The following is a 26,595-nucleotide window of genomic DNA, read 5'->3' as shown; positions in this document are numbered from 1 at the left end:
TCATATACAGTATCTGCGTGAGAGAGGAGGGGGAAAGGAGGGAGGGAGACAGATTTTAAAGCAGAGACATGTGCTCAGAGATCTATTTGAGGGAAGGCCCACATTCTCTCATTGACGCAAATACATTTCCAGGGAGACACGCAACCTGTTCTGATTGCCAGAGCTGTCTGACTTTGTGTGGCACAGAGGCTTATTATACCTTTAGTGAGATAATGGACAATATTGTTCTTTATTTCTAATGAATACATAACACAGTGAGGTTTTAACAACCCTTTTCACCAGAGAGAACTGTGATATTGAACGATTCTACAAAACCCAGGATTGCTTTCAATGACAACATTTTTTAAAAGTTTTTTTCCTACAACATCTGTGCATTGCAACTACGACTAAGGTTATGGTTAGATAAACACTGTGATTAGGGCAAATAAACTATGGTTAAGGTTAGGCAACTAAGACACTTTATAGAAACATTATGGTTACAATTAAAAATAGAACGAACATCAGTTGCAGGTCTGTGACCATATAAATGGCACCAAGACCACAACTGTGCATTGTTTGTATGGTTGTATATGCTGTTACTTTACCACACTGTACATCTAAACAACAAAACAGCTTAATTTGTTTTTGTAATGTTAGTTTTTTTATATCGGAACTGTGGCAAGCACCATTTCATCTGCTGGACATGGTCATGTTTAGGTTGTCCAGTTACTGTGCAGAAACACAGTAACAGCAGGAGTGAAAGAAGACCTAAAAGTAGTGGACTTTTATTTTCATGAAATTGGGCACGTGAATGCATGAATGCATACAAACAACATAAGGCATTCCTCATCTGCATATTGTAACCATCACACTAAGATATGAAGGTATGAAAGGGACATGCATCTGCTTGTGTGCGTGTTTGTGTGTGAAACGTGTGACAAACCCAAAGAGACAGAGAGAAGTAAGGAAGGAGATATCTTTACATATAAATCACTGTATAGTAGTCAGATATTTTATGTGCACATGTATGGAGTTCAACTAGGCAACTAATCTCATCCTTTATATATATCATGCATCATGCAGTTCTAAGCCATCAATAGAGGTGTGCTCTATTGATGGCTTGGAACTTGGTCTCTCACTCAGTATGAAACGGATGATATATTTGATATTTGATTATATATGATATTTTCATCCAAAATACATGTAAATCAGTTTTAGATAAAACTCCTTGTATTAATTTATGAGTTAAAAAGACCAAAAGCAGCAGTACATAATCGGATGAAATATCAACTGCCTGCTCTGTCCTACTTGATTGTTCATTGCTAGAAGAAGGGAATGCATACAAATGTGAGGTAGATAAAGTGAGCCTTCAAAGAGTAGTGTTGAGCAGAGAAAAAGGGGGAAAGCAGTGGAGTTAGATGTGCAGAAATTAAATGAAAATAATAGTTAAAAAGTAAGAATTTAGTAGCCAGGTCTGTATTGCCAGAAGTGCAGCTGTAGCCCTCTTGAATGGATCATTTCATTCAGAAGAAATACTAAGAAAAACAGGAAAGGTAGACCAAAGATAGTGGAACAGAGAAGGAAAGATGGGTTAAAAAGAACACAATGGCACTAGCACAGGCTGCATCCAGCCCCAAGCAGCCGTCACATAGCCAAATGTGTGTGAGTGAGTGTGTGTGTGTGTGGGGGGGCAAACTAGCTTGAGGGGACCTAATGCAGGAGCTACTGCGTGAGAGAGGAGCAGGGAGGGAGGGAGGGAGGGAGAGGAGGGGAAAGATAGAGTGTTGAAAGATTTGCTGGGGAGGGTGAGGAAAAGAGGGGGAGTGAGAGGAGGTTTGCTGCCAAGCACAGCAGAAGTGTTGATGGTAAAAGGACAACTATCTGGTCCCTGTGTTCAACCTCTCTGCTGCCGTTCTTTCACTGTTGAGGCAAGTTTGTGTCGATCGCATACGGTTTGTGTTTTGTGTGTTTGTCTCCATGTAATGTGAATGTGGCTCTATGCCATATGCTCCCACAGAGAGAGGAGAGGGGCCGGGAAAGAGAGCAAGAACAAAAAAAACAAAACAAAAATGTGTGTGTGAGAGTAGCCTCCACAGCTTGCTTCTGAAAGGCAGCAGCAAATAATTTTAACCTGGCCTGGCCAATACTGTATACACGTGCTTACACATTCACACACACACACACACACACACACACACACACACACACACACACACACACACACACACACACACACACACACACACACACACACATATACAGTGGCTTCTCTGCTGGCTGTCCACATGAGGTTTGGTGGCCTTGGACAAGGATTGCCTTGTTACTCGATTCAATGGTGTGTTTTAGCTCCAAAATATGCTTGGTGAGAGGTGAAGGGGGGAGGGTGGTTGGCCTGGGCAGGGGGCAGCATCGACGAGCAAAATCTAGATCTGTCCATACGTCTGTCTGTCTGCTTTTCTCTTGCACTACAGTAAACACTCTCACCCATGTAGCGGACAGTCAGCAGGTGAGAGTTATAAACAGTTCTGCTCTACTGTTCTACTGTTTTGTGTGACTGCTTTATTTTCATTTGTCAGTTGGAGCTTTTAAGAAAATCAAAAGTGCAGGTCTCATTTCACACAGCATAGTTATGGATTCCCAGTTTGTACCTATTCTTTTACTCTGTGGGCAGTTTGGGAACACTAAAATCAGTTAGGGGAGAAGAGGCAACACTTATTTAAACTGTATTTATGCAGGAATGGTTGGAATTTACTTCTCTGTGTGTTGTTTCACAGCTATGCCCTTGGTTTGCAGACTTAGTTAACACCTACTGACCTACCTGGGAGCTGCTCAATAGCTACAGTGTAGCAGTGTTACTCACTAAGCTACCTAGCATAAAATAATGATTTTATTTGATATTTTTTATAATAATCAGCAAATCCCCTTAAAAGACCAAAGATTCTATCCTGTTAAGCAATAGTAGCCACATACCATACATACCAGTGCCACTGTCATCCAAAAACTATTCAAAACACATTAAAGAGCCATTACATTGCACTGCGTTTTTCTTCTATGATGAACATATGTATTTCCTCTACTATATGGCACTGTTGGTCCACGCAACCACTCTTTCTTCTTGACTGTTGTTGAACATAAGCTCAAGGCAGCTATAATAAGTAGGAAAACAAAATAGCAAAGCACTGTAAACAATGAACACCATCTCTGAGCTTGGGCAACTCAACACGGAAATGCTGTACCTTACTAAGATTAGACATTCGCTGTTTATGTTGGTTTTCTTTCATCATGAATAAATATGTCATCCATATGCCAATAGGTTTTGGAAGACAGTGGAATTACATGTTATGGAAGAAGCTATATTAGGCTGTGGCTACACAGAGTTGTTAGCGGGATAAATTAATTATTTGTTTTTGGTATTTTCATGTGTTTTGTTGAAAAATAAAAAGATAAAACAACACCAGCCTAATCCTTTAAAAGCACAACTAGTTGATCTTGGGGGAGAGGGCATTACTTATTCAGTAATCTGACACCATTTCGGGGGACATTTGCAAGAATCCTCATTTAAATGTAGAACCAATTAACAATTCTGCCTTTGGCCTTTATTATCCAGCGTTTTTTGACGTCAATTTCTCCAAACCTCTGTTCCAGATTATTTATTCACAACACTTTAGCACTCCCACCTCATTTGGAAAGTTTAAGCAGCATTACTTACGTCAGTGTTTCAGTAAACTTTAGGACCACTAGTGAGTTGAAGCTGTGACTCTGTTAGTCCAAAAACATATGATTGAAACCAGGATGACAGAAAAAACATCTCAAGCCTGAGACTGGACTCGTGTGCTACAGCACTGCGTGAATGGAGCTACACGGCTAAAGTGACAATTCATGAGACTGTGAGACCTTGTTCCCTAAAATAATGACAGCTGATATGGTCCTAGCTGTCATCATTTAAAGCGGCACTAATTAATCTTTTTAATAGTGGATCAAATGACTAGGCATAATGTGACGGTATTGCTCGTAATGACAAACTCACTCACTTCCCCTCAGCTCTATGGGGAAATTTTAGTATCTTTTAGCTCATTGTTTTGTTTTTACATCACACAACTTTACTCTTACTAGCAGGCAGCTGTTTTCTGTGAAAAAGCTCTGTCTGCTGGATACTTTATAAGGTGATAATATGTCAGTGTTGTATTTACAGCTTGTTCTGATGCCTCCAAGTGGCTAAAAAAAGCAGTGATTGATGAATAATTGTTCCCAACACATCTTCTCCAAGCGTGTGTTTAAAACACTCTATTCAAGAGATTACACCACCTTTTAGATGCTTTGATTTCTTTGCAATAAGCACTTAAAAAGATAAATTCCCTTATTTTATCTTGAGTTAGTCATTAATAGTGAATTTGTATAAATCTATAGTTTATTTTATACATACTGCACTTGAAGCACCATCTATTGGCAACTTAAAGATAAACCTCTTTCCTTTACTAGACCCTATTTGGTGTGAATTCTGCACAGCTAATGATGCGTGTATAACAAACATTGCACAAAGTCACGTGCGGACACAAACTGTACACACACGTGCACACACACACACACACACACTGAGTCTGGCTTTGGTGAAGCTCCCAGATGTGCTGTGTCCTCGTAAAGCAGGACCTCTATTCAGATTGAGTTGAAGTGTCATTGTGGGTTAGATCACTGACCCAGTCAAGCGATGTCTCTCTCTCTTGGTCACACACACACACACATGCGCGTTCACACACACACACACACACAACACATGCTCTCAGCTGCCAGCCTCATATGTACTATATGTATGTTTGTCACAGATGTTGCAATACAATCAGCAGCTCAGTTTCCCCAGCGGCCTCCATAATACATAGCTTCCAGGAAAAACACACTCTCTTTCCCTCTACCTCACACACACACACACACACACACACACACACACACACTGTACTGTGCATACAGACGACACACAAATACACATTTCTTGTGATGAATACAAATCACTGCTGCTTTCATTACTGCCTTTCTGCTTGGCGTTCACTATATCTATGCATCGTTGAGCACATACTCAAATACAGGTTTGTGTGCGTGTGTCCCCTTCCTAGTGGTTTACGCTCAGTCAACAGTCTGCCGACAGTGTGTTTGTCTTGGACGCCTCGAGCCTGCCTGTAGATTACCCAATCAAATAATCAAGGGTATAATTGCATCACATGCATCTCGGAGTGTTTTTCCCTTCCATTATCCCTCATAATGCACACATACACCTCACACTCATTCACACACACACACACACACACACACACACACACACACACACACACACACACACACACACACACATGCTACAGAGACACATAGATGACGTACGTACAGCAGCTAATTGCCAGAGATTGTCTGTGTTGAGAGACAATAAGTCCACTTGTGGTCTCATCTGGACATAAAAATGCAAAAGCTGCATCTTTACATGCTGTACTCTGTTTTTACAGGAGAGCATCACTGAGAGAGACTCTGGCATACCTGCTCCTTTGAAACTGGGTATGAAGTTATTATAATGATGGGGAAGTGGACCGTGAAATGATGGATAAGAGAGTACAATGTTACTTTGCCTCTGATGTTTAAAATAACTCGCTAGGGATATTTTGGTATGAAATGGGCCCTATTTTCTAACAGCTGATCCAATGGACTAATTTTACTGATGATGCATTGTACTATTGAACTACTGTAGGTTTTTACACAGTTTTTTTTAATAGTTTTTACATTTTCACCATATGGTCCCTTACTGGAAGGCATTTATTACTGCAGTTGGATGCTTATCTTATCACATGCATCATTAATTACCAATTTAATGTCATTTTCTGATGTAATGTAATTAGCTTAGTAGTGTATTAGTTTGATGAAAGTTACATAACTTTATTATTAACTTCTCATCCCATATAGGGAATAAATGTCCAAATTGTCAAAGCCCAAATCTTGATACAAATGAAAAAAGAGGGAGCTTCACCACAAAAACACAAAACACAGGATTGGAACCTCATTCCCAAATCTGTTGGTAGGTCTTTTAATACTGGGACCAACACTGGGATATACACAAAAGTACTTATTTGTTCCCATGCATATTACACACCACTGTAAACTCAAAATGTACCTTGCTGATGTAAATGCAGAGCAAAGCTAAGCAGATATTAGATAAGCCTACATCAGAAATCCCTATGGTCTAAGTTGGGATCCGTCAGATCTTATGTCTTAAAATGAAAAGGAAGTGCTTTTTCAAGGGGACATGCAAATTAAAACTGCAATAAAGCATTTATGAGAAGTAATTTTAAATGAAAAATTTGCATGGCCCAAATTTGTAAATGAATAGCGTTTCCCCAGTAACTACATCTTGCGTTAGGGGAAATGCACACACCTGAATACATCCAGCCATTTCTGAGCTGTAAATTGGTTGTTTAACAGTGGACAGAACATGTTGGGAAGATGCCGCTCCATATATTTTTAGTTTCTCCTTTACAAACCTTGATTTGTGCTGGAAGTGCGGATACTTTAAGGCTGCTTACCATAACATTTTTTGAGCATCTCTTATTCATTTGAAACAAAAGAGACCAACCAGAGACAAATTTCATCCATACATTATCTGACACAGTATGCTTAATATATTGTTTGCATACTATTGTTCCTTTTTTAAGTGTTTTTAATTTGATTGCAAATCTATCATCCATGCAATATAGTTGACCCCTCCCCCCGATAAAAATATGCAAACCTTACCTCAAAGGTTACTTAGTTTATATTTGAGTGTGAACTTGCTTTAAGCTTTGAAGGGTATTCAAATAGTGCATGAACTATAGGCATGTAAAAACTTTGGCGCATTATTTAATGGTGTTGAACTGCAGTACATAGTCTAAGGGGAAAGGCTGTAGCGACTCTTGATGAAATAGAAAACTGAGAAGACACGAAAATGACTGGATTGCAGCATTAATTTGGGTAATATTTTCCCTTGGGGCATTTTGCCTCAGGCCATGGGCATCTGTAGTCAAAAAAATCTCTCTCTCTTTCTCTCTTTGTATCTCTTTCATTCTCTTAGCCTTTCTCTGCCTCCCTCTTCACTCTCTGTCTCTTTTTTGTCTGCTTGTCCCTCTCTGTTTTCTCTCCCACTCACCCGATTTCCTCTCTGTCCAACTTTCACAGGACAAATGCCAAAGGCAGTATTTTTGTGTCCTCAGCTGCCATCACTCACTGTGTTATGTAAGACACTGCTGATGTGTTTGTGTTTGCGTGTGTGTCTGTGTGTGTGTCTCTTTGTGGATGAGACATTCTGAGGCTCAGTAATTTAAAAATTTTTTTTTACTGTGCAACATGAAAGAAACCTTAATATTAATGAATTTTGTCATGCTTATTATTATTCTTAATTCTAGTTTTATTTGGTAGATAATCATATATTAACTTTTAATAATAAAGTTCCCATAAGGCTTTGGGAGATGTAAACAGGAAGTGTTGCTATGTGAGTTATGCTGTGGGCTACAACTTGAGCCCATTTTTTTAGCTCATATTTGTTTACATTTTGGCAAATTGGTACCATTAAATGTATGCTGAATTAGCTATTAGCAATTCTTGTTTGCACTGTAATCATGGATCTACAGACAATTTCATATTCATACATGTTTACGTGGCAGCATGGTTGCTGAAATTGCTTAATTAATTGGGAATATTAAGGTTAAGAAAGGGGAATATAGATAAAAAAGGGGGAATATAGATGTCACATTCAACTGCATTATAAAATCATTTGTTTTAATAATGCACCACTTTGCACCAGTTAAAACTCAAGATCAACAGAGACCATATCTGCTATGTGTTTTATCAGGACTTCGCTTTCAGGGTATGTTTAACCAGTAATGGAGCAGAGAGTTTATTTTAGGTCAAGTTTTTAATATTTAGAAATAATTGGATCTGTTCTATAAATGGCACCCTGTTTCTCTGAGCAGTGGTAAAGCATCACGAACTGAAGGCTTGGTTCTCATCTGAAGAGCAGACGAAGGAGTTGGCCTTGGGCTGTGATGTGTATACAGGATGGTACACACGCTCTCTCTCTCCCTGTCTCAATCGCTCACTCACACACACACACACATACAGAGCCACACACACACACGTATGTGTGGCCGGTTTGGTTCCTTTAGGCCTGACGCAGCTTGTGCTAATGTCAACATGTTCCCTTATTTCATTCAGCTTATTTTCTCCAACATCTTTCTCTCCCTTTATCCTCCTAACCACTTTTTTCCTTCTCTACCTCTCTCTGGCCAATCTCATTCAACAAGGAATTCAATGAGCAAATCCTTATTGGATGAAGCTGCTCTGGTGTGAAACATGCTGAGCGTCTTTGGTTTAGCCTGAAGACAAGGCTACCCAGAAGAGCTGCTTTCTTTCTATGGATTTGTTCTCCTTCAAGTTTCCTACTTGGTGTCTTTCTTTTTGTTGTTGATCTCTCAGACCAGTGTTTACTAAGTGTTATCTTTTGTGTACACACACAAAACACACACAAACACCAACAAGAGTCATAGCCTTTGTATGGACTATATACCAGCCCCTGTATGCATCAATGGATGAGACAAGGACAGCATAATGAATCGATATAGAGAAATAACCATATCATGTCATGTTTTTTAGTGGATACTTTGCATTTACAAGCCTCTATTAGGGGGTCTGAGTTAATGTTTCCCAGGAGAAATTACTCAGATAGCCAGCCATAAAATGATTGTTTCCTGTGGGTTTTGCAAATGGCAAAAGGCCTAAAATGGTGTAAAAGGTTTTTGTTGCAAAGATTATTGGTTTAAACAGTTTATAACTTTGGATATAGACAATTTTTTTGGCTTAGATATCAATAATATTAAACCCTCTACACATCCATTGTCCACCTACACAGGTGCTTTCAGTTATGTTGCCTGACTAGACCTCCTCTCAAGACTGTGTGGCCGTGTACGGACTGCGCTTGATTGACGGCTCTCTCACTCTTCTGTTCGCTTAGTTTGTTAGTTTGTTATTAGGCCATGGCATAGCTCCACCCAGCTTCAACCTGACTGGAGGTCTAATTAGCCAGAGTAATTGAAAACACCTGTGTGGGTGTGCAGGGCCTTGAAGTAATCCAAACAATTTACCACACAATGATCCTTATTTACTTGTATTTATTTATACCCAAGGATTTCAGTTTTAAACACAAATCATAATACTCTTTGTATATAGCAAATCCTCGTAAAATCATACATTAATGCAAAAAAGAAGGCAACATACACTGTGTAATTTAAATTAGAATCTATATATTGACACAAAAAGTTGAATTTAAGACTTAATGTTGTTGATCAGAGAGCTTAGTTCAGAGTATAGCCAATCCTTTCCCATCATGCACTGAGCTCCTGCATTTGATGTAACTGACTCTGAAAACTGCAACCACCATAAGTAAGATGAACACAAATGTTTTACTGGCATACATTATACTGAGCCATGCACTGGTGATCGATTCTAACAACCAACACTCTCTGCCAGCTCTTTTTGCATGTCTCATGATTCTAAGCTTTTTATTTTATTTTGCATCATAAATCAGAGAGAAAATAAATACATAAATACAAAATATTTACATAGCAAGGCTACTGTCAATTAAGGGGTCTAAAAGACCCTATAGTAAGTCTAGTGGCAGTAGGGAAATGTTTGTGGAGGGTTTTGATGTGGTTTTGGTTCTTCCTCTTATCATTGCATCCATGTGATTGTGCAGGTAGCTCTCACACACTTTTTCCACCTGCTTTTATGGTCATTACCATCATTGCTTTTACATACTTTTTTTAACCTATTGATTATGTCTGTGTTTTTAATAGAACAGCGATCAAAATACTTGTTTATTTAGCTCAAAGCTGAAATGTTTGCACCACAAATCTAAGTCTAAATCTAATCTAAAAGTATGGCAGAAAGTGTTCAGCTGAAAATGTCTGTTATCAGCTATCTTCTTTTAAAAAGTATCATCTGGAAGATTTTGGAGGGGAAACACGAAAGAGCAAAAGTACAGACAAAAAATGGGATGTAAGTCATTACGCATGCAGCTCCAAATGGAAGACCAGTGTCTGGACGCTTACGTTGTTCCCATGGGACTCAGCCTGAAATGCTAACGCCCGCCAACGTCAGTGTCAATCAGCAAGAGCAGGAAGCTGACAGAGAGAAGTGGGTTGTGGGAGCTGTGACGCACTCCCCTCTCACAGTAATAGGAGTAGAGAATGACAAGCTGGCGTCAGTAGCTTAACATGGGTACAACAACGCGAGGGAAAAACACTCCACTTAGCCGTGGAGCCTGGGGGGGTGGGGTGGGGGTGTGTGTGTTTTAGATGAGTTTTGTACATGAGGGCCTGTTTGCATGTGATGCAGCTTACTCAGTCAAGTAAAGATGAGAAGTAAATGGTACAAGAATATAAATGCACACTGTTTCATTTCATTCTCTCTGTTTGGAAGGGTATACATTTAATTTGATTTGTTATTATTATTAGTACTCTTATTATTATGCATTATCATTATTTAATTCATTCACTCACTCATTTATTCACTGTAATACAGTCATATCAGTTGAACAGGATTTAGTTGTTTTGGTGTTAGTTTACTATTGTTTCCTTAGTAATATTTTGTTTAATTAGTAATACCAAATACTTACCATGGTATATGTAATTTGATATTGCAGTAGTGAGATATCATGATATAGTACATCTGGAAATTCAATTGAGAAACATTTTACAGATAAAATAACCAAATGGAAATGTCTGTTTTTCGCTAATCCAGTGAATTGAAACTCTGGAAAAAACAAATATTTCATGCAATAATGCTTTGAATCTACTATTGCCATAAAGCAGTCCTGCTCATTGATTTGAAACATTGTCCATAATTAACATAATAAAACTAGATATATTACATAGATATTGGGGAAAATGGTGTAGCAAAATCAATTTACTGATTGGCACATAGTGTCATATTGCATATCAATATGAAAATATGCTAAAAACTTAGTTTAGATACAGGGGAAACCTTTAAGGCACTCACTGTGTAGAAATTACTTTGAAATAAATTTCTTGGAGCATATTTATCAACACAAGTTTCTCCCCTTCAGTCCAATTTGTCTTTCTTCTCTGATTTTTGTTTGACATTTTAATGACATCTCCATCTTCATAATATGGCTGGGGGGTGTTTTCTGGTAACTTATTAAATGGTCCAATATTTTCTGGCGTTTCTTTCCCCGTTTATTCTGTCATCTCCTGAAAAACATCTTTTTTTTGTTTTGCTAAATGTTTGACTTTCTTTACCAGTCCCTTTGGTTCTCTGCTGTGTTAGCTTCTGTGCTGGGAATGCATGGTTTTATATGAAGCAGTATTGTGTTGATTTTGTTGGTCCAGATAACCAACCATTTAGCTGAAACTGGGTGTTGGGTGTTGATTCTCAGTTGTATTGACAATACTAGTAACCCTTTAATTTGTCAAGTATCACTTCATTCAATGTTAATTTAAAAATATACCACTTAATACATCATTAAGTGCAGTGTTAAGTGGTAAGGAAAAAGGTGTGTGTGAAAATTACAAGGATAGTTTTAGTGAAGCATTATGAGAACTTCTTAAGCTTATTGGTCAAAAATGAAAATATCAGTCCGATATGCATTTGGGAAATAATTATTCCTAACCTATAAGCTTGAATTGACTTTTTAGCTTGAATTTACTTTTTAAAGTGAAATATAATTAGTAGAAAAGTTTTACTAATCTCAAAAAGTACATTTAAATTCCCTTTTTTTAGCAGTATGGCTGCCAAATGTCAGTCAATTGCACTTTGGTCCAGAAAGTCCAAATACTTTATATCAACAACTTTTGGATGGATTGCCATGAAATTTTATGAAGACATTCATGGTGCCAAGAAGATGAAGCCTGCTGACTTTTGTAATCCCATGATTTTTCCTATTGCGCCACCATGAGATTGACGTTTGTGTTTTTTTTTTGTGAAATGTCTTGACAACAATTGATTGATTGATTGCCATGCAATTTCATTCATGTCAGAGGATGAATTTCTGTATATTCTAATAACATTGGTGATTCATTAACTTCTCTATCTTGGCCATAATCAGGTTGAAATTTCACTTAGCCCAGTACTTTGGTTTATGACCAAATAACAGCAAAACTAATAACATCAGCCTCTAGGGGATAGGGATGGGACAATATAAGACTTCATCACAGCTTGCAATAAAAAAACACTCAAGATAAGTTGATTGTGGTGAATTTCCATTATCGGGATAATCTGAAATTGGGATAATCATGAATATCCTCACATGAGTGACTCATACTTGCTAGCACTCCGTTTTTCCTGTGTTTCTCCCGTATTTCAACACCATCTCCCGGTGCCCTCTCGTTTTGTTGTTTCTCCCAGGAAACTCCTGTAATTTGCATGGCCCTCAAACTTTATTATGAATAATCATCATACTCGGATCCAAGTTTTGTTTGTCTGACGTCACCCAAGTTGCCAGATTGTCTATGAAACACAATCTACACACAAAATCCAGACACTAATTACAATTTCAACCCATCTGTCAGCGCAACCTGGTAATCCACAATCCGATCCAAGGGGTGTGCGCAGCTGCTCTCTGTGCAGGCAGATGGGCCAGCTAACTTAACGTCAGCAAATTAAATTTTAGCTATTGTCAAAATGTCAAGGCAGGACGACCCACCCCCAATTATTATTATTATTTACTGTGATGCAATAAAAATATTTGTTTCTTAATAAAATGTAAGGTAAAGTGATTCCAGCATGTTTTAGTGCCATTTTAAGTGTTTTAAGCATATTTTGATGATTATCATGAATCACAATTATTTTGGCCAGGATAATTGTGACATCAAATTTCCATATCATCCCTTGCCTATTAACTGATGAATATTAGTTTATGCCAGAGATTCAAATGCCAAATTATTCTGTATTCTTTCCTTAGAATTAAAAGTAAAATGAAAAGTATTTAACATAAAAATGCTGTTGCTGTGTACTTATAATTTTGTTATTTTCATTCTTTAAAAGTCACCTGAATGCAGGAAACAAAGTCTCAAAGAAATTTTTCGCATTTATTTTTTTTGTGTGCATTTTTTAAAAGAAATTAACTGTTTGTTTTGGTGGTCTCTCACCTCGTTGCTCGTTGCATTTGCTGGCCTAAGTTAGTGTCTTATTCTGGTTTCAGAGCTGGAATTGTCATAGGTTACTTTTGAGTAGCTACTATACGAGAGGACAAAGTTGGGCTGGTAGTTTGCATTATTTCTTGACGAGGGAAGGGGGGTCAGAGGGCCAAGGTTTAAGAGTCGGTTTGCTATTAAACCTAATGGTTGGAACATGTCAGCCTTTGCTTTTTATTTTCTCCAATACTATGTACCTTTACCTTTAGTGCTAATTAGCACATGTTAGCATAGCATGGTGACAGTGGTAAACTATCACCATCTGTCAACTGCCTCACATAGCTGCTAGCAGGGCGGCAGTCTTATTTCAGTAAATAAAACAGATTTTGCATGTTTTATATTGAGTACATGTTCAGATCATCCTTTGTTTTAAATAGCTGTAGCGTTGGGCTCAGTTGTAGAGCTCTGATAGATGTGTCAGTGGACCCCTCACACATGTGCTCACAGACACACAAACACTTGCTTGACGGAGAGTGACGTTAGCATGTAATGAGATCAATAAGCAATTGCTTGTGTGGTCTGGTTTCACAGTGCATTGACAGGACCCCTGATGCGCTGATTGGGAACAATTAGCATCAGTGAGCAGCGCTAACATGGTTTTGAGCGATGACGGTGATGGGTGCATGTCTTAATTCACGTGTGTGAGTGTGTGTATGTGTGTGTGTGGTTGGGTGAGTCATCATCATCCAGCCCAGGAGTGCCCCCACCCTCACACTCTCTCTCTCTCTCTCTCTCACACACACACACACACACACACACACACACACACACACACACACACACACACACACACACACACACACAGGCAAACCATGCATACACAGGCAGCTCTGCCAAATCATTTTGGCAAGCTAGCTGTGATGAGTGGGTAAACTGTGATTCTCGGGGTCACTATGAACCAGTTTGTATAGAAAACATTATGCACTGTACCATCAGTGAAACTATCTATAGGAATTAGCAGAATTAAGGTATGAGTATCAACACTACAGTACAAGCAAACTGACTTCAATGATGAGCCTTTGTCAGAAGCCTGAAAAGTGACATGCTACAACATGAAGCTGATTGGATTTAAGATGAGATGAAAGGAGATGTTCCCTCAGATCATCTCACCTTATCCTATCAGAGTAGAGAAGGGCAATACTTCAGTATGGTCGTATTATTGACTTGTGGTGAATTGGATTGTGACAATTCGATCATATCGTGTTATCATTCAACTTTTTTGTTTACATGTGTATTTGCCATATCATTGATTTCTTGAAAAAATATTTGTATTAATAGCGTAATACTTATTTTGGGCCATATTGCCCAATCTTACATTGCAGCTACTTGTTGTAATCAAATACTGGTTATTAAAACATTAATCACTTGCATCTGTTAAGGTAAAACAGAGATTTACAAATATCTATAAATACCACTATATCACCAGATGAGATGAAAAGAGGTTATTATTATTATTATATCCTGCTTCTGTGTCTGTCATTGTTTTCCGTTCAATTATTCACGTTATACAGTAGTTCATTATGATAATGTGATGATAGAGGAACCATTTATGTATCCATCTACTAAATTTTGATTTGTGATCATCTCTCTCTCTCTCTCTCTCTCTCTCTCTCTCTCTCTCTCTCGAGCTTTGTCTCTCCCTCCCTCCTGTCTCTTTTTCAGCCTCAGCTGGGATCTAGTAAGAACAGTTGCTGGCCAGTAGGGGTTTTGGTCTGGCTTGCTGGGTTCTTCAGGACTGGAGTGTCTGAGTCGTGACAAACGGAGAGCGTGTGTGTTAATGTGTGTGTCGGTGCACGTGTGTATTGTGCACTCATGTGTGCCTGTGCCTCTGTGTGTGTGTGTGCAAGTGTGTGAGTGTGTATGTGTAAAGACAGACTCACAGACATTCATCCAGGCAGATCTTTTGTCCCTTTAGCGCTTACATGGCTTTATCATAGTGCATCATAACATGGACACACACACACACACACACACACACACACACACACACACACACACACACACACACACACACACACACACACACACATACACACACTGCTGTTAGCTTAAATAAGAAGCCAGGGTTAAGGACAGTCATGCAGTGGTTATCAAACTTTTTTATGTCAAGGAACCCTAAAATAGACCACGGACCCATATTTAATAAGATTTTGAGCCAGGGTCCCCCATTCATATTACAGAAAGTGTATGAAACCCATGACCAAAATAGTCATACATTCTGTCATTGTGTTACTTATGGATGGAATTATAATGAAAATAAATGATTCCCCTTTTTTGCTGGGGACCCCCTGGAACCCCCTCAAGGACCCCTGGAGGTACCTGGATCCCACTTTGAGAACTACTGATGTAGAGTACTTAAAGAGCAGTTCAAGAAAAAAAAAAAGGGATCTGCCTTACACACATATACATTGTATTTACATGTTGCACCTGGGGTGGATGAAAGTTGTAATTTTTACAATGCAAAACAAGGATGTTTTCTCTAAACTCTCGTTTTATTTTTAGCTTTCAGGCATTTGCTTTTTATAAGAAGTGGGTCACACCATCTGAAAAGCTGCTTGATTATGGTTTTGAATTGTATTTATCTTGTTAAAATAATGAGATTTATGAAGAACATGCACCACTAGACCTCATTTAGGAGTAGTCAAGATTAACACAAGTCATTTATAATATAGATAATAGACTGCAGTGGTTCATGTATTATTTCTTACATTCTACTTTAATTGGGGGAGCCTGATCAGTAATGTGTCTCTAGGACAAAGCTCTAATTTGAAATTGATGACAATTTGGGTCAAGTTTGGATCACTGGTACTAGTTTAGTGTTTTTGCGTGTTTTAAAATTCCAAATACAAGTCAGGTGAAACTAAAGGTAATAAGGTATAGAGTTTTGGTGTCTGTGTTAGTACTATGATGGACTGGTGACCTGGCTGTCAAGGGTTCAGTGCTGTAGTCTGTCCAGTGCATGCTGGGATAGAATCCAGCCTCCTTTGAACTTGAAAGATTATGTGAATATAAGATATCAGATTTTCCTGTCTAATGACATTAAATATGTTAACTTGTGTGAATTCAGAGAGAATTTGTGTCCATTCAGGTTATGTATTAAAAAAAAAAAAATTGCACAATTATATAAAATAATGCTTGTTTTTATGTAGGGATTTAACACGTAGGGAGGCTTGTCCCTCTGAACAGATTTAAGTTCTGCATACCACAAAAACACCCGAGACCAGCAGTGTTCATGTAAACAAAAAGAGCTCCCCCTGCAGTGTGTAGTGTGTTTATGCATGTGTTGGCCATCCCAGCAAATTAAAACACTCAGGTGTGTGTGTGAAGATGAACTGTCCTTACTTGCACACAACGTTGACTTTTTTTTTGTAGCACAAATAGCTAAACGGATATGAAGCTATGCTTACATTTGCATAAGTGAAATTAGTAGCAGTCTACTTAAGACTGAATGATGGAGCTGTCAAAGATTATGTGGCTCAGACGTGCATTAGGCCTCTGTGATTTCCCAGCCTCTTATGGACTTGACATGAGAAGTGTATTTGAGCCGTAATGGACACTGTCAAGGGACAGCAGAGCACAACGGAGGATTTAAGGGCCAAATGATAGAAGCTGAAATGTTTAATATAGCACCTTGCTTACTGGCCTGACTTTTAAACAAACATTGTCAACAAAAAAAGGAATGGTACACATAGTATTCCAAAACGAAGTATACATTTACATGATCAAGGAGTTCAGTGTGATTCAGTATTACAGCGCTTTCATTCTCCCAAACAACCTTCCTCCCATCCTGAGGGGCTCACATAAAACATGAATCCGCTGTATTAGGCAGATTATCTCATCTGCCATTCAAGATGCAAAGTCATCTCCAGTGGATGACAGTTGCACTGTCAGGTCATCTTCTTTTATGCTATTTTATATATCAGCCTACAAACTATGACAGCTAGGGCTGTCCACAGACGCAAAACACACACAGACATGCATACTAGACCCATAATTAAATAGTAATTATTATTATCAAGAAGGAAGCAGTATTATTAAAATTATCCATTTATTTTTACAAGAAACATTCTGCACATTGACCTTATGACGTCAACTAAATGAAAGATAAAAGTAAATGCAATGTTAAGCGTCATTAAAAGTTCAGTATAAATAAATTGAATAGGGTACATGGTAGTCTTTATTTTATGTCCAGCTGAAAGTACAAATGAGCTGAATGACCAGCTTGAACTAATTAACAATTCTGTGAGTTTGGCAAGCTACAAAATGAAACTTTTTTGTCTAGTAAACTTGCAAGCCAGGTAGCAGTAAAGTATATTTACTGACTGTAGGTTTAACAATGTACCTGCAACAATGCTAGAAATTCATAATTTTTTCCACAACCACTTTTAAATGTTGCCATGATTTTTTTCAAGAATAATAATTAATATTAAAGGTTATATTGATAACATTTTTACGTAGATGAATATTTAAAAAATAATAATACATCCACAGAGCTTTTAGAAATGTGGGGAATAAAAGTATCACTTTTCCTAAAAAAAAAAATGCTTGTGAATTAATCATTTTTAAAATTTTGACGGGTCCAAAATTAATGTGAGATGTCTGACGTTTGGTTCCTGCTTCTAACAAGGCTTGTGAACTAATAGTATAACGACGTTGGTATCACGTAGTATAGTTGCCAGTTAGTTTGGAAAGAACGGACACTGACATTAGCACATATTAGCTATCTTAGCTTAATCCTCCGAACAAAAATAACCCATACAATTACAGTTCTGCATATTTAAACAAAATAAACAACAACTACCAGCAGCCATAGTCCTTAAAACCTTAACTAATGTGTTGTCACTGGTTAGATTGTCAGAATTAGAAAAATAACAGCGTCAGTCCCTGAGGAGCTACGTTAGCATTAGTGACGGGGCGTCTAGTTACAGTACCTAACGTTATAGTTCCCTCAAACAATGTAACATTGATACGAAGATGCGTATCAGAGGGGATTCAGAAGTGGGCCAGGGTCCAACATAAGTGATGGCCTAGGGCCAGTACAAGTTTATGCAGGGCAACTTGATTGTGTCGGACTGGTCCACTTACTAAAGACAGTCTTTAAGAAAAGAGTGGATGTAGGATCCCAATATATTACCAGTATGGCATGTCGAAGGTAAATTAAAGTTCCGAACTACTGTAAATCTGCTCATTATAGTGTTTAGACCCAAGACATGACTGTTATTGAGGGTGTCATCTCATATAGCAGTCTAACGTTAGCCCCATTATGCCTTATTATGTTGAGCTCAACTCAGCTATGTTACTCACGTTAATATGAAAATCTGAAAATACTGACATGATCAAACAGTTGTCCTTTCTGCCTGTAGCCATGGTTGCTGTGTAGCGCTTAGCTGTTTTTTATAATCCGCTATGAGATTATATTTTCAGCAAGAAAACACTTTGACTAATGTTAGGTCGACACTACGCGCTAGCTAACGTCAACTTTTACTGTAGCTGTCTGTCTAATGTCGAGTGCTGTGGGTTTTAATAGCATCCCTACAATGTACTGTACTGTACTATTTTACTGGATTAAAATTTAAATATTTACCTAATGTCTTATAGTGAAAGGATGATTGAAATGTCATTTTACGGGAAGTGTTGCAATATAGGGCCCCTGTAATTATTAAATAATGGGGGAAAAAAGGTAACCTAAAGCTAGCTAGCCATATTACAAGATTACCATAGATAACTTTACATGAAACGCCACAGCACAAAGTAACCTAAATCTATAGCTAATGTATAGTTACATGTTGCAAAATGAATTTATTACTCTATCACGAAAGATTAATCACTTGATATGACTAAGTCGGAGTCTCGCTCCACTGGACCATGAAATATGCAGGTTGTGCAACACACTGGCAACCAATGGAATGGAAGGGGGGAGGGAGAAGGGGAGTGTGCCATCTAGTGGCTGGATGTTATCAGTGTTATCAATAGCACCTTTAAGTATTGCACTAATGTACTATCTCACTAAATTAACTTTGTCACGATTAATTGATTTTTAAAAACATACTGTATATATATACATATTGTCGTGGCTCAAATGCACTCACATTTGAGCTACACGCTAGCAGGTGTCCTCTTGTGCAGTTGTCCTCCATGTTCAGTCTCCTTCACTGGTTCAACAGTGTTCACCCACAAAAAACTACAATGCTTGCATTGGCTTTGTTATTTAGTTGCAGTTTTAAATCTAGTGACAGAACCTTAACATTGTCACATGCCTGTGATTATTGTGTCAACCTTTGTTCTCAGTTGTGGTGAGAGGCCCTGTAAGACAAGGAACAAAAATAATTTAATGCAGTGTTTTTTAAAGCTGCGCTAAACAGATTGTTTTTAATGCAAAAATAAACTCATTTTATCTGTCCGCATCCAGCAATGGGGATGCAACAGAGAAGAGCATCCTGTCGACCCTAAATGAGTTGCCATAGCTTCCAATTTAACCTCTGCTGTCAGGTATGATTCCGAGTGTGAAGCCCTCTCATGTGTACATGAAATAATTAATCAAAACTATAGTGCAAAATGCTGAATGTTCTCCAACACAATTGTTAGTTCTTCATTCAGCCTGAGCTGGATCCATTTCTGGCTCTTCTTCACCTTCTTCTTCCCCACTACACCAGCTGTTAGTAATGAAATGTAGGTCAAAGTAGTGCATTCCCTGATTTCTGCATTGTCTTGAAGTGTACAAATTCAAATAGTTACCTCTCGCTGTCATTTGGGGCCACTAGTTGTCTACTGCAGCTTTAAATGATCCCTCTTATATTTTGGGAAATACTCTTGCTGGCCATCTTGTCAGTTGAGATTATCAGTTTCATCTTTGTGTGTAAAGTACAGAGATTTGTCTGGGATGTGTTGTGTTTAGTCTAGGTTAGCACAAACACTGCAAGCAGGAGGAAAGGGCTAGCTCTGTTAAAGGTGTATCCAAAAACTTCAAAGCTGTCGTATTCAGGGAAAGCCACTTGGAAACATACGTCTGACTATGAAATTAAATTACAGTTTTCTCTTATTGAACAAAAATGGAAAATCATTGCAGCGAGGGGACAGATAGAGGGTGGCTGTAGAGGGGAGCCGTATGTAGATCAGCCCTCCAGCATTAAGTGTGATGTGTTCTTTTCTTTTTCTTCATCAGCAGCGCCTGCTCTTCTTTTATTTTTAGATGGGTCAACGGAGAGAGGGATGAAGGGAGGCGGAAGTAAAGGAGGGACAGCAGAAGTAGAGAAAAGAAGTTCTGGGCTTAGATAGTACTGTATGGTGTCACATAGTGGACAGGTCTCTGACAGTAGCTTCTGTTTGTATGCTTCTATCTCCAGATTATGTGCCAGCCAGAATGGGACTACAAGAGAGTTCTGAGCAGATCCCAGGTCAGTGCAGAACGGGGAGGAAGGATGTGTGCGTGTTTGGCATGATTTTTTCTCAGCTTAGTGTAGTCGAATAGCACTTGACTCGTTACTGTGTAACATTTTTAAACTGCTCATTTTAATTAGTTTGTGAGTTCACAGATATGTTCAGATTTGAAGATTGTTTGGCTGAATAGTTGTAAAGTAGATTTTTGTTGTGGCAACATTAAGCCCATGAGCTTTTTAGTAGCCATTGTGAAGGTTCCTACTCTCCAAAGCCTTCTCCTCTTATGCCTTCTACTTTGGCTAGTGAATTTGACTCTCCAATCTGTACCTAAAACTCTTTAAATTAAATAGCTCTGTTTCCTCAAATGGGAGTTAAGTGCTCAGTGATGGGGCTTTTTTTCATTGTATAATTATTTCACTTTCAATATTTCGATTGCCATTTTGCAGCTGGAGGATCACCTTTTAATTCTGCCTCCTAGCAGCCAGTCACTAACATTAGTGTACCTAATTTTATCCAAACCTTTTTTACTTTAAACGATATTACCACAAATAACATTAGAACATTTTTGGTCATAAATGGACACTGTTTAAAGCTGTTTTATGTAATTTTTTACCACAAGGGGGCAGAAAAACATCACAACAAACTCACAATATTGTATGTAGCTTGTCGAGTTGTTATGGCTAATGTGTTAGCAAACAACTATCTACTTACACATCAAGAAAAAGTATAACTGTATAACATTGGCATCCGGTTAGAATCAGCTTTACACCTACCTATTAAAATTTAAATCCATCACTTGCCTTTTTGCCATGGTTTGGTTCATGAACTAATGAGGAAAATATTTAGCTTTTTTTGGCTTGCTAAATGGTTGAGTCAGTTATTTAGTCTATTTATGCCATTTTGTGCTGGGCAGGTTGCGAACAGTGTTATCTCATGTGTTGCTAGTAGCTGGTCAAGGTTTTAGACAAAGCAACATTGTTTTGGCTTTGGCTTTATCTTGTCCAGATGACTAAAATAATGAACTAAAAGTTGATGAAACTTGCATAAAGCAGCAAAGTCGGGTTTTGATTGTCAGTTATATCAGCAGTGCTAGCAAAACAACTGGGAGTCTGCTGATTCAATGTTAATATAAACAAATTACTTAATGTATTACTTAATTCAGTGGTTCATAACTGTGGGGCCTAACCCTGTGAGAGGCGTAGAGGTATTACAGGTGGGACAAATACAAGAGGGCTTTCACACTAGCAAGCCTATCAAGATTCAGGTTAGGAAAATTTAGAGAGAAAAATCACAGTACAAGACTGACTGATTTTTCACAGAGAAGAGGTGATGCTCAGTAAGGACACATGTCAGTTAAAAAGCATAATGATGAAAAATTATGATGATGATGGTTTACTGTCATTAATATCAGGAAAGCCTTGTGTCTTTTGTGTATGTATTTTCACAAATTTTCAAGGTAAAAGGAAACATGCAGTTCATCTTCATGATGATGCTATTTCAATAAAAAGTAATGGCTTGTTTTGTTACAGAATTCCCCAATATTGTTGGTAATTTTTTTCTGCATCCAAAGGGGGAAATGCAGCAAAAGTTTGAGAATGACTGGATCAGCTTTTTTTTATTAATTTCCTGTCACCTCTCATGGTTTTTATCACCTCTTTTGTATTGCCACATGGTTTGCATTGTGTCATATTTTCAGTGGGATTGCAAATTAAGTTTACCCCATTTTTTAAATTCCAATAACTGGTATTGTTATTGTTATTGCTGAAACACAAGAAGCTGCTTGTTGAACAGGCCATGCATCCCCCTCTCTGCTAATTTGGGAAGGACAAATTATTTAAATTGTCAGAAGAATGCAATGCAAAGTAAATACAGACCATTGGTTAAGAAAGAAAATCATAAAAGTTAATTCATACACATTTCGGGAAAAAGGTCATCAAAGAATATTTTTCACCATAGATGGTTTGATTTTTTCCACCAAGGTTCCCAGATTATAAAAGTCAGCATGATCTTTTCAACAAACGATTGACGACCGTCTTTATGTTATACTCACCACTTATGTATTATATTGGTCGATTTGATATTTAAATCATCCATCATTTTCTCCATACTGGACATGCAGCTCCAGCTTTAGCCATCAACAAACCTACCAGCTTAACAGACTTTTAATGAATCAATATGTACCTCAGTTTCCTGAAGTAGAAAGCCCTGTTCTGATAATACACGTTACTCGCTGCTTGGTGTCATGCATCACCTGCTATCACAGGAAACACTTGACAAGTAGTGGGCGTAGTATAGCCATGGCCAACTGAGCCACGAACAACTATTTTATGGTTCATAGACGAGTCACTTTGATCTTTGTCCCGATGTATCCTAGCAACCAGGTATTTTCAATACAACTGATTTCTGTGTACTGCAGGTCTTCTCATCCCTGAACCACCAGTGAACATTTGCAATTGGCAGATGCAGAGGTAGGGGCGGGTGAGAGGACAGAGGGAGGTTTATGAAGCAGCAGAGAAGAGGAGAGGAGAGGGCGAGGAAGTGTTTGTGGGCTACATTATTGTTAGTTGCTTTGGATTGAGATTTTAATGACTGTGATATTTGAACTAGGGTTAAAGGAAGGAAAGAGAGCATAAAGCTATTGTATCATATCTATAGGAATCTAGATAGCAAGATCGGGATTGAGTGGCTGTCTTCAAATTGAACACGAATGATGCAGAGAAGGCACTCAGCAAGTATCATGGGACGCCATCAGGACAATACACATCATCCTAAACAGGTTCGGTATTGGTTTAACTGGAGTCTCCCCCCTTCAGTCTGGGTGTGTGCTGTTGTATTTGCATGTGCATGTACATGCGCTTTGTCTGTGTGTGTGCGCACATGTGTGCAGAAAAAGGAAAGCCATTTAATCAGCAATGATGAGATGGTTTAAATAGGACAACTTGAAGCAATGTCTAAATTAAGCTTCTTGATACAGCCTAGTTTTAGGTCAATTACGCATGTGAGAGACTGGTGTTCGTAAGCAGGAGAGTGAAGCCACTGTTGAGAGATTCAGTGTCACTATCGTTCTTAGATGGGTACTATTTGTTGAGCAGCATGTCCTATAAGGGTGGCTGTGCATTAGGGGCATCTCACCAACAAAATGATTTGCATAGTTTCATTATCTTCAACTCAAACTTAAAGAGCATCGATGTCTATTGATTTTGTGTCAGCATCAACTTAGCACTTTGTGAATGTGAGAGAAAGGTAGATTTATTGCAAAACGAAAACAAATTTTAGTCTCTGGTGTTCATACATCTTGACCAGCTCAGAAAACGCCATTATTACCAAATCAATAGGTACATTTGTAAATGATTAATAGCTGTGCAACTGTGAGGCGCTGCTGCTCTGAAATCTTGCAACTGTTTGCAATTCTGCAACCTTCCTCCTGTATCCAGAACATGAACTTGGCCTCTGGCATGCTTTGTTGGCTACTACTGCTTCAGCATTAATTCTTAAAGCTGAGCGAGGTGTAAAGACTTTTCACATATTTTACACTTTTCTGTACTATTGGTGTAGTAGAAAAGAAACAATGGGCAGCTCCCCACTGTAGTGCTGTATGTACAGTTGTTGCAGATTAGGTTGTGGAGGAGCTCAGCTGGCCTGCTAGAGTGAGTTGTTCTCATTTTCACTTGACTGGCCACGGCCTGCCTGTGGACTCAGCTCCTCTCTTTCTTTGTGTCTATCACCCTCTTTCTCTCGCTCTATCTCTGTCGCTCTTTTTCTCTTTATCTCTCTCTCTCTCTTTGCTCTCACCATCTGCCTTTATGCCTGATCTGCCCACATATCCTCTAACGGTCTCTCAGGAGAGGGCTGGGGGTAAAGAGGTAAAACTAGAAATAGTGCGAAATAGCAGATATGAGTGGAAGAAGAGGAGTGAGAAAGGGGAATTGTCAGTGTCATTATATTTCAGAGACAGTGTCAGCAGTGAAAATCTGGTTTGGTATCTGTGTCATGTCCATTTGTTTAGAATTAGCTTCGAACTTGGGTTTGGCGATAGTGTGCATTCCCATGATAATAACACAGACATACATCTGTGCTCGAAGGGAATAGGCCCATAATGTGCGTGGTTCAGGCATGATAACCAAATTAAATTACAAGTCAGGCTACCTTGTTTTTTATGCATGTGTGGACTTCCTTATTCGAGTTTCTTGCACTAGGCTGCCTTTTATGATGATCAATGATCAAAGATTAAGGTAATTTAAAATAGAAAAATTATTATTAAGGGGATTTCCAGTGGATTTTCATTTTCATTATCATGGTAATTTTGTAATGTATATAAAATTTTAAGGTGTGACCACATATTGTACGTATCCGTCTAAATGCCCAACGCTACTCTGAATGGATATTGGTTAGTGAAGCTACATAACATTGATGATGTTATGTAGCTTCACTATCAATCCAAATCAGTAGTTCTATTCTTAGGAGCTTGATATACAGAGATCTTATTTTACTTATCTGTGTACATCATCATAGACCAGTGTTTAATATTGTCTTCTGTTACAGTGCAATGCATTTGTTGAGGGATTATGACCCATCGTACTGTATAACCCTGAAAGCCCGACAGACTGATGCCAAGTCGCATTTCTGGTACATGCATGCCTGTGTGTGTGTGTGTGTGTGCACATCTGCGTGCATTTGTGTGTCCACTGTTGATTTTCTCATTGACCATCGCTTCCCCGTGCTGTCTCCTGTGGGCCTTTATGCTGGGAGCAATCGATAACCTTCTCCCTCGCCTTGCCTCTCCACTGTGTCTCTACCAGAACAGCACTCTGTAGCGCTCCATCAGCTCAAATGCTGCACTGTATGGACACATACTGTAGGTTTTTAAATGCTAAAATATCAGAATTATAACAGAGAAAAGTACCATAAAAACAGCCGCAACCCACACACACACACACACACACACACACACAGGCACACAGACACACATTCAAGCTCTCTTTATCTCACTGTGTCCCTGACATTAGCTGAACAGAGTCCATTACTGCCAGGTAATGGGTGAATGTCACAATAGCAGGATGTCAGAAAGCTCTGGAGTGGTCTAATGGGTTTTGTTCAGGTTGAGGTGACACATGCACACTCGCACATGCACACATACAGACACGCTCTCTTCCAGGAAACTATCTTCCTGTGCTTGATACATTTACTCATCAAATCACAGCCCAGAGCTCTGACATGTTTAAAGAGCTAATACAATCTGTTTAACGAAAGCAAATTATGCGAATCATTTGTCACTTGGTTTAAATTCAGAGGGGTTCTTTCCGCTGTTACCTTATATGTTTCCCCCTCTACTCCACCCACATATCTTTATCTTTTTCAACCTAAGATTAAGCTCTGTATGTAAGCTAGAGGAACAATGATAGCTTGAGTTAAGTGAGGACCCGAATAGAGTGGAACTGTAGACAAACTCCCAAGCTCAGGATCCACTGAATGAAATCACAACCAAAGTGAAAAAGTTAGGCACAGATACAAGCAAAGTGGCAAAAGCAGAGGTTGCTGCCGGTCGCCAAGCCTAGTAGTCTCAGGGAGCAGGCAGATGGGAGAGTGAAGGCTTATGGATGGAGTGATCACGTGAGCTTATTTGCTTCATGTGTTAGCACAGTGGGGGAGAGAAGGATGCAGGAGGAGAGCAGGAGTGGAAGATGAGAAAAGATCCGGGCCAGTTTGAAATCCTCCATTGTTCCATGAGCTCTCCTCTTATTTTCATCTCAGAACCTTTTACATTTACATTTACAGCATTTTATGTTTGACTGTGATTTGTTTTCCACAATGGTGTCTAAAGTACAGACTGTCATCATTAGGCTACATAGTTTTTTCCAACAGATTTGTTTCCAATACTGAACAGCAAATGAGGAGCTGTTGATGTTGATGGTAAAACTGCCAAGTACTGAAAGCTGGCATCGAATGTGTGGTCAGATTTGTAATCTTCTTTACATATTTTTTGATCATATAGTTCATGATTTTAAATTAAAATTTAAGACTTAAATTT

General features: G+C 38.6%; 1 protein-coding gene across 6 annotated transcripts in view; it reads left to right on the top strand.

Annotated features, from left to right (window-relative positions):
- The window catches only part of LOC122879578 (cGMP-inhibited 3',5'-cyclic phosphodiesterase A-like), a 62,088-nt gene that overhangs the window by 7,748 nt on the left and 27,745 nt on the right, over positions 1 to 26,595 (top strand). For 5 of the 6 annotated variants that reach the window (XR_006378739.1, XR_006378737.1, XR_006378738.1 and 2 more), the window contains exon 2: positions 20,534 to 20,584. The exons of the other annotated variant lie outside the window; for it this stretch is intronic. Coding sequence is in view for 1 of the 5 variants with exons in the window: in XM_044203857.1 (XP_044059792.1) it covers positions 20,534 to 20,584 (51 nt within the window). In the remaining 4 variants the exon portion in view is untranslated. The remainder of the gene's footprint in view (positions 1 to 20,533; positions 20,585 to 26,595) is intronic. 6 annotated transcript variants of the gene reach the window in all.

Source organism: Siniperca chuatsi, linkage group LG7 (assembly GCF_020085105.1).
Source record: "Siniperca chuatsi isolate FFG_IHB_CAS linkage group LG7, ASM2008510v1, whole genome shotgun sequence".
Taxonomy (NCBI): domain Eukaryota; kingdom Metazoa; phylum Chordata; class Actinopteri; order Centrarchiformes; family Sinipercidae; genus Siniperca; species Siniperca chuatsi.
The sequence above is the reverse complement of the archived record's forward strand: the minus strand, read 5'-3'. Positions and strand labels throughout refer to the sequence as shown.